We start from the raw sequence: 10205 nt of genomic DNA on the forward strand, positions 1-10205 counted from the left end.
TAAAAAATCTTCATGTGAAAGATACGATCAGACATAACAAGAGGTAAAGTAACTGGAATCCAGGCCAGTTTCTAATCCTTATCCCTCCTGGGTAAGCAAAGTCTCTTTAGGTATTTTAATCTTGTTTTAAAATATTTTTTCTTACATAGAAATATGACAGTAACACTGACTCCCTGATGGGCCTTCCCCTCCTAATAACTGGGCAATGATTTGCCTATATAAAACAATCATTTAATTCCATTTTCTATACCAGATTTTTGCATTCAATAACAATAGCAAAGCAAAAGAATTAAGGTTGAGAATGCTCTATTTTATCTAATAGGTTAACAGAAGCACATTGTTAAAAAAAATTTTTTTAAATAAATTCTGGACACAGTCTAAAATCTTTTTTTTTCCAGTTTGTTTGAACTTAAGCATCCTAGATCTTATAATTATCAAATTGAATAATCAGTATTCCACTTAAAGCCATCACTGGCTATACAATATTCCACTATCAGGCCATCACTGTTTTGTTTTTTTAAGGAAAATTTTTAACACAACCTCAAAAATAAATGGAAAGAGAAAAAGTATAATGAAGCCCCATGTATCCAGTCGAACTTTGATAATTAGCAATGCGTGGCCACATATATATTCCCACCTGCTTTTGTTCTCTTCCCTACCACATTATTTTGAAGCAAATTCCAGACATTATATAATTTATTATACATAAATACTTCAGTAGGTATCTAAAAAAAAGGGGACTCTTTGTTTTTACTAGAACCATAGTACCATTATCACACCTAAAAATTAATAATAATCCCTTAATACCAAATAATCAGTCAGAACTAACCTGCTAAGACTTTCATCACCAACTGTAGTCAAAGAGAAGAATGAAATGTTGTTGACAATACCATTCAAAATAAATATTCTTTTCATTAACTTAATCAAAACTTATTAATGGACAACATGAAAAAGTTTCAAATTTTAGGATAGATTTCTACCAGAATCATGAATCTGGTTAACAATATAACTTTATAAAATATGCCTATGTGGTTCAAAACCATTGTTTTATAACATTTTGACTGATGACCAATAAGTAATGCATAATTTGAGAATAAATAAAAGTACAAGTAAAAAGCCTCACCTATATTTAAGAGGAAACATTAAAGATTCCAGGGCTCTACAAGCATCACTAAGTCTCTGGAAACTTGCAGAATGGAAGAGAACCTTATTTTCTGTGAGGACTGCACAAAAGAGGCTGAGGACATTTTGAATTCCTGAAAACACAAGAGCAAAGACTTATGAAAAGCATTTAATTTTATATGTGTTGTCAGAACATAGACTTGGAATACTACGGAAAGAAAAAGCCAGTATTTTTTGAATCTCTGAAAGAAAATATTTAGTTAAACTGCAAATTCCATATAATCTATGCATGTTTTGTTTTCCTAAACTTTCAGTTTTGTTTGTCTCTATTCTTCAAATCAGTGTAACAAGCTCTGAATACTTTGTTTGGAAATATACTACCTTCTTCAACTTTATCTCCAAGGTCTGTTCTTAAACTCATTTTAGATGCTGGCATTGTTGTACTTTTACTCCTCTTAAAGTCTGTTTTATCTTTGTTAATATAAGCATACTAGCTTTGTTGTTGTTGTTGAAATTTGTCTGGCATGTATTTTTCCACGTTTTAACCTGAATCTTTTTTTTTTAACTTCTTGTAAATAGCATACAGTTGTTTTTTAACCCAGTCTGACAACCTTTGTCTTTTAACTAGATTACATATTTAATAAAAATACAAGTATCTTACTTTGAGCTTTTTATTTGTTCTATCTCTTCTTTTTCTTTCCTTATGATTTCTATTTATCCTGCCTCTTCTTTTATCCCTTCTGCTAATGTGGAATTTATAAGCTCTGTGTCTAATTTTTTAGTGGCAATTCTAGAAAATACAACATGCATACTTATCAAATCATAGTTAAATGAGTATATTGTTTCTTCTTTTCTTTTTTATTTTTGACTCAGAAGATTTCTCTTTATATCAATTTAACCTTAATCACATGGACCAATTAAATCAAGAGTCTCCATTAGTTTTCTCAACGTAAAATACTTCCTATATATCCCTTAACCGTTGCTTGTCCCTTCAGGTGACACACGTAAATTTCCTCTCATTCTTAGTTGCTATCCCCTTTTATTATTCCCTACCTATCCCATATGATACGTCAGAACTTGTAGTTTACGTTTTTAATCTTATCTGATTCGAAATAATGTAAGTTTCATAACTGGTTTCCCTAATCCAGTCCTTGTTCTCTTCATATCTGTCCTCAGGTTTGTAGAATGATGGATATTTAACACAAAACTGATTATATTGCTTTTATGTCTCAAACCCTTCAATATCTCCTCCATCCTTTGGTCAGTGATTTTCAAATGTATTCTGCTCTGCAGAAGCGATACAGCAAGAGAAGCTTTACTTGTTTCATACAATAATATTTATATATTAATCTCTCAGAGCCTCAGTTGGTAAAATGAGGATAATATTAAAACCTACCTTACAGTGTTGCTATGAATAAATGAGATAACATATGGAGTGCTCAGCATAGTATCATGGTAAATAATCAATATATATTAACTCATCCTAAGTTTATTACTATAATTGTTGTGGTTGTTACCATTAATTTCGTTTGAAGTTAGAGTTCTGATGTTAACAATATTTGAAAACACCTAACCTACAAGATTAAGGCTGAGCTCCATATCAAAAAGCCTCCATTGTCTAACCCCATCTTTCCAACCCCTTTGCCATCTCCTATTACTATGTGATCAATATTGAATTCATCTAGCCATCAGAATACTTCCTTCAGTTTGATATCGCTGCCTCTCTGCTCATGTTCTGTCTAATGTTACCTTCATTAAAGTGTGAGTTCCTCAGAGACTATATACTGGGCTTTAGTCACTGCTGTATCCTTCCTGCCTAGCACAGTACTTAGTATACATAAGCCCCCTCCCCCTGCAAAAAATACCCATTGCTGACGAGTTGATTCTGACTCATAGTGATCCTACAGGACAGAGTATAGCTACCCCATAGGGTTTCCAAGGCTGTATTCCTTTCTATTTTTAAAACTGTTACAAAGCAAAGATATCACTTTGAGGACTAACATGCGCTTGACCTAAGCCATGGTCTTTTCAATTGCCTTATATGCACGTAAAACTGAACAATGAATAAAGAAGACCAAAGAAGAACTGACGCCTTTCAAGTCTGGTGTTGGCGAAGGATACTGAATATACCACGGATTGCCAGAAGAACGAACAAATCTGTGTTGGAAGAAGTAAAGCCAGAACACTCCTTAGAAGTGAGCATGGTGAGACTTTGTCTCAAGTATTTTGGACACATTATCAGGAGAGGCCAATCCCTGTAGAAGGACATCATGCTTGGTAGACAGTCAACGAAAAAGAGTAAGACCCTCAATGAGATGGACTGACACGGTGGCTGCAGCAATGGGCTCAAACATAGCAACCACTGAGAGGGCGGTGCAGGACTGGGCAATGTTTCTGTCGTACGTACGGTTGCTATGAGTCGGAACTGATTCGACGGCACCTAGTAACAACAATTCTTCACGGAAGCAGACTGCCACATATTTCTCCTGCAGAGTAGCTGGTGGATTTGAACCACCAATCTTTTGGTTAGCAACTGAGTACTTACCCACTGCACCACCAGTTCTCCACTAGTATACAGGAAGCACTGAAAAATGTTTCACTAAACTGATAAGCTCTCTGAATGGTGGCATGACTCCCCACTAAAAACCTAAAACTTTTCATTAAAAGATAGAGGAAAAAATCTTTATACCCCCAAAAAGGCAAAGTGTAAAATATACAAATTATAAAAGAAAAGATTGATAAGGTAAATTATTTTAAATTAAAAGTTTCTGGGTCAAAACATAATACAGAAGTGAAGACAAGTTTCAGACCTAAGAGAAAATACCTAAAAAGTATATAAATGGAAAAAAGTTCCTCAAATTTTTTTTAAAAAAACTACAAACTCAGTAATAAAAAAGAAACATTAGAGAATAATATAAACCTATAATGTACAGAAGAAACCAAAATGGTTTCCTCAAAAACATATGAGAAGATGCTGCAACCTCGCTAGGAATTAGAAAAATTCAAACTACTAACACAATGAAAGAGCATTTCATACCCATCAGAATAGCCAAAATTTAAGTCTGACAATTGTAAGTTTTGATAAGGATGGGGAGGAACAGAAACTATCATACATACTGCTCTGGGGAATATAAAGATGTATATACCCTATAATATAGTTATTACAGTGATTTCAGTAATTTTGTGGACAGTTATGTACTCTAGATACTCTTTAATATGTGCCCAAGAAGACAAGCATAGGAAGGTACATTATAGCAGTATTTGAAATAATGAAAAGAAGTAGACATATCTTAAATGTGAGAATGGCTGAATAAATTTTAATAAAACCATACTATTATTATACTTTCTCTGATTGAAGATGGCAAATGTTGACTGAAATAGAAAATTAAAACTAAAAATGTATTCAAAATTCACAAAACTAAGCAAGTATTAAAGAAATCTAAATAAAACTTTCAAGTGATATGTTTGTTTTGGTTTTGGTAAGTTTGTGGAACCTGTATTTGTGAATATAGCTTAAAATGAATGAGCTAGAGCTATATATATATCAACATGAATAACTCTCCCAAATATAACATTAACTGAGAAAAAGTGCATAATGATTATATAGTATGACAGCATTTACATAATGTTTAAACCATACAAAACGGTACTATGTATTGCTTTAGAACCTGTTGCCGTCAAGTCAATTCTGACTCATAGCGACCCTATATAGGACAGAATAGAATTGCCCCATAAAGTTTCCAAGGAGCAGCAGGTAGATTCGAACTGCCGACGTTTTGGTTAGTAGCTGAGCTCTTAACCCCTGCACCACCACAGCCTTACATATAAATACAGAGTCAACATACAAAGATATGTTTGGGACTGTTGTTAGGTGCCATTGAGTCCATTTTTAACTCATATTGAACCCACTGGACAAAGCAGAACTGCTCCATAGGGTTTTCTAGGCCTGGATCTCCAGGTCTTTCTCCCACAGAGCTGCTGGGTGGGTTGCACTTCAACGTTTTGGTTAGCAGCCAAGTGATCAACTGTTGCACTACCAGAAGATGAAAAAACAAAGATAGCTTATTATGTATATTAAACATAATAGACCAAAATGGTTTATTATGTCTGGGACTAATAAACACCAAATTTGGGATAGTGTTTATCTCTGCAAAGAGTAGGTATGCACAGAGTGTTTCAACTATAGTTATGATGGTATATTTTTTAAGCTAGATCATGGTACATAGAATTTTTTTTAAATATTTCCAAAGAAATATTTAAAACTTACAGAAAAGTTGCAATAAGAATAGTACACAGCACTTCACCAGCCAGCACTTGACATTCTGCAGTAAGCAATGCCCTCCCTTCGCTGCTCTCATTTACTTGCTTCTTTATTCATTGTCAGTATAGACTCATGGATCCCTAATATTTTTCCAACAGTTGATAAGTGATTACTACGCTTAGTTATTTTTGTGCTAAACATATCCCAGATTTACACAGTAGGGGCCCCTTTAAGCCAGTATCTATGTCCTTCTAACACAAACTCATCTTTTTTTTTTTTTTTTAAGTTCTTTCTTACTTTATGGTGTAACAAAATAATCTAGGCTCTTATTATACCTACCCTGCCCCAGCCCTAAAGTTAGCCATTTCTCCAGGGAGTCCTGGTTCTTTTTGGAAAGGAATGGTGGGAAATCAAGATTCTGGGTGTTAGGGTATATACCAGATCATTGTAACTGGGGTGTCTGATTCTAGGCCATTTCTCCAGATCAAGATAGGAATAGATGCATGTATATACGCAAACATATGGTACACATATACAAATACACACAATGTATATATACATGCACATAGACACACAGACACATAAATTCATTCGTATTTGAGAAATCCTGAGTCCACACCATTACTCTGAATTCAATTCACCCCCTAGGATTCCTGCCTTCTGCCCCCAACCCCCAATTTCATATTTTATGTTTGTGATGGTTAAGGCTGTGTGTCAACTTGGCTGGGCCATGATTCTCAGTGGTTGGGCAGTTATGTAGTGAAGTAGTTTGGCAATTATGTAATGATGTAGTTATGTAATGACTATAAAACTGAGGTTATATAGTCAAATACTGTGTTCATAAGTTATTTTGATCAGTTTTTTTCTCTTCAATGTGATTATGTTATTAATTTGAAATACAGTAGCATTTGTTTCCATTTACTTTTAGTTTTAAGATTTTCTATTTTCTTCCCATCCTTATTGATCTAATTTTTCTGAATACATAAGAGATTAACGTACTTCCAGAAGTCACTATTCAAGATGGTATACTTAGAGAAGTGTCACTCCATTCCTGAATGAACAGTAGTGCACCAATGTTAATTTCCTGGTTTTTATATTGTACTAGGATTATATAAAATATTATCAATTGGGAAGGTGAATAATGTGTACCAGTGGCCTCTCTGTATAATTTTGCAACTTCTTATGAATCTTAAACTACTTAAAATAAAAATAGCTACGTTAGAAAAAAAAAAGTCTGTGGATGTATTAGTTTCCTGTGGCTGTAGTAACAAATTATCATAAACTTCCGGACTTAAATCAACATAAATTTATTATCTTACAGTTCTAGAAATCGGAAGTCTAAAATGGGTCTCACTAGGCTAAAATCAAGGCATCAGAGGGCTGCATTCCTTGCTGGAGGCTCTAGGGGAAAATCCATTTTCTTGCCATTTCCAGCTTTTAACAACTGCTAACATTCCTTGGCTCCTGGCCACCTTCCATCTTCAAAGCTGGCAATGGCTACTTGAGTCTTTCTCACATAGTATCACTCTGACTCTTTTGCTTCCCTCTTCCATCTTTTACGTACCCTTGTGATTATATTGGGCCCACTCAGGGTGGGAGCTTCCTAAAGGAACAGTAGCTGGATTTTGAATGATGGGCAGAAGTTGGTTAAGGAGACAAGAAGACCAAAGCATTCAAAGCTGATAGAAGACCACATGCAAAGAAAATAGAGGACACAGGGAGCAAGAAGCAATACACATAGAAATAGCTCTGCCAACGGTAAGATCATGAGGAATTTGTATGCCAAGAGGAGTCTAACCTTTTCTCCTGAAGACTCAGGAAAGAACTTACCCTTCTCTGCTCCCATATGAATCCTCTGCCCTCCTCCACAAAAAAGATAACCCATTCACAAACAGTCCATTACAATCAGCATCATTTCGTGTCAAAGAAATTGTGAAGAAAAGGGCAAGCAGTTGTAAGGGACTCTCCCTTACTTAACTCAGTAAAAACAATCAATTTACGGTATCAAAGAGGAAAACATTACACTATCCTTACTAAAGCAGGATATATGTCTAATATTTTAGAAATGAATTAGAGAAAATATTCTAGGGCTTAGAGTAAGTTTTTCATTATCCAATTATATAGAATAATAGAGAACAATTTGCATATATATAACAGAGGTGTTACTTAAATTTTGTATTCTTAAATATCATATGCTTTCTTAAGTTTAGATAATTAACAACTTTAAATATTTTAAGAAATTTAAATTATGAGTTTATTCCTGACTAGCAATGTTTGTTGCTGCGGTCACAGTTATTTAGAAATTCCATTTCTTTAATTACAAGTCATAATCAGTTTTCTACATAACCCTGAATTGCTTCCTAGGCTTCTGTAGCCCAACATTTGTCCAATGCTGTACAATAGCAGTAGAGAAGACAACATGAAAACAAACATTCCAGTGATAATTACTACTGATTTCATAACAATAGTACAATCACATCCTGCAGATTATTCAAATAGTAAAACATTCTGAGAAAGTACTTCCTGATTTTAACTTTTCTTGAGGGGTTAAAGTTCTAAAATTTATAATATCAAACATTAACATATTTTTTTTCCAGTTTTGAAAAGAAAACTTTTCTCCAGAATCCTTCCCTCCTCTGAGTAATAATGGTATGTTGCACAAATAGAACACTACCTCAGCTTTCAAATGGGTACAGTGAGGAACTGAACACCATGATTTCAAGACAGGATATATTTCAGAAAGTCTTCACAATCCAGTATAGTTCTTTCTGGTCATCAAACAACAACGGAGAAAACAATATAATCCTGGTCATGGCTTAATATGAGTCATGAAAAGGGAGATTTCTCATTCTTTCAACTGATATTTATTTAGTATCTACTATGTTTCTGGCAATGGGAGTACAGCAGTGAGCAAAAACAAGAACCCCACCTTTACAGATTAACTGAAGCTTTATATATAGCTTTTGTAACTATCACGCAGAGATACTACTACTATTTATTACAACTTCAGCATATTAGTTCCAAATACGTTAGCTACAGCAAAGCTTCTAAGTAAAAGAAGAGTTAAGAATATGGCTAAACTGGGTAACTAAAAGGGATATAGTTTAGAGGTTAAGAACATAGGCTTATCCTCTTGAATAAAATACATTTTATGCATAAGTTAGTAGGGTTTAGCAATTTGGGAACTTCTAAATATAAGAAGCCAATTACTAAATACACTGACCACAAAGCACTCAATCTAAATTTGTACATCCCTAATAGCAACCATAAAAGGACAACTCAACGAAAACTTAGAGTAAAAAGGTATGACACATTTCTTTTCTTCTTTAAGTCTGTAACTGGTTCTATTGGTCTACGGTAATCACTTCAGATTATTCCAACCCCCAAACGGTCCAGATTCCTCATCTGTGCCTATTCTAATCGATGAATGTCTTATCTACTTTTAATTCTAAATTTAAGAGACAGGAAGCCAAAGGAGCCTGTAAAATAGAGTAGCAGACAATATCAAAACCAAACCCACTGCCGCTGGGTTGATTGCTACTCATATCGACCCTATACAACTGAGGAGCACTACCTCATACGGTTTCCAAGAAGCAGCTGATGGATTCGAACCGCCAACTTTCTGGCAGCTGAGCTAATAACCACTGCACCACCAGGGCTCCTAGTAGACAATGGTGAAGGATAATACTGTAAATAATTGGAGAATTAAAGCCAGGAACCAAGAAGAGGGAATTACACTGGCAAAAAAGATGCTAACTGAAACTTCTTCCTTTCTTCTCCCTTCGCTTCTTTTTCTCCACTGTTAAACCTTTACAGCATCGCCAGCATATGTCAGAAACTGCTAAACTCTAGGGTTATGTACAAAGAAATTTAAGGCATGCTTTTAGGAGCTCACAGTTCAGTGAAAATGACAAATTGATCGATAAATATTTAAAACAAAACAGAATAGAGATATGTACAAAGTGCTATAGAGCACAGAAAAGAGGGCAATTTGTCCTGTGACTATTTGGAAGCTAAACATTGGAGTAGCCATATTTTAGAAAAAAATTAATCTCTAAAGTGCTCAAAGAGCAAATTGAATTTTTTTTTCTTTTTCTTTTATTGTACTTTAGGCGAAGGTTTACAGAACAAACAGTTTCTCATTAAACAGTCAGTACACATAGTGTTTTATGACACTGGTTAACAACCCCACAACATGTCAACACGCTCCCTTCTCGGCCTTGGAGGACCTTATTTTTTTTTTTGGTGAAAATATACATAGCCAAAGATACACATTTCAAAAATTTCTACATGTATAATTCAGTGATATCGATTACGTTCTTCCAATTGTGCTGCTATTCTCACTTTAAATGAAGGTTTACAGAATAGTTTCTTGTTAAACAGTACACATATTACCCTATGACAATGGTAAGAACCCCACTATACATCAACACCGTCCTTACTCAACCTTGGGTTCCCTATCACAAGCTTTCCTTTCCCTTTCTGCCTTCTAGTCCTTATCCCTGGACTGCTGTGCCTCATTAGTCCCGTTTTGTTTTATGGGGCTATCCTAGCCCCGGCTGAACAGTGAACCTCGGGAGAGACTTCACCACTGAGCTAAAATGTTGTCCGGGGGCCACATTCTCGGGGTTTCTCCAGTCTCTCTCAGGCAAGTAAATCTGGTCTTTTCTTGCGTGTTAGAATTTTGTTCTACATACTTCTCCAGCTCTGTCCAGAACCCTTTGTTGTGATCCCGGTCAGAGCAGTCAGTGGTGGTAGCTGGGCACCATCTAGCTGTACTGGACTCAGTCTGGTGGAGGACTTGGTAGCTGTGGACAATTAG

At 35.1% G+C, this 10205-nt stretch overlaps 1 protein-coding gene across 1 annotated transcript in view; it reads right to left on the reverse strand.

The window, feature by feature from the left end:
- SBF2 (SET binding factor 2) overlaps positions 1-10205 on the reverse strand; it is a gene marked incomplete at its 5' end in the record, with an annotated part of 451091 nt that overhangs the window by 242449 nt on the left and 198437 nt on the right. The window contains one exon of the mRNA XM_023736921.1: positions 1124-1256. Within this exon, the coding sequence (XP_023592689.1) occupies positions 1124-1256 (133 nt within the window). The remainder of the gene's footprint in view (positions 1-1123; positions 1257-10205) is intronic.

Source organism: Trichechus manatus, unplaced genomic scaffold (assembly GCF_000243295.1).
Source record: "Trichechus manatus latirostris isolate Lorelei unplaced genomic scaffold, TriManLat1.0 scaffold00006, whole genome shotgun sequence".
Classification (NCBI taxonomy): domain Eukaryota; kingdom Metazoa; phylum Chordata; class Mammalia; order Sirenia; family Trichechidae; genus Trichechus; species Trichechus manatus.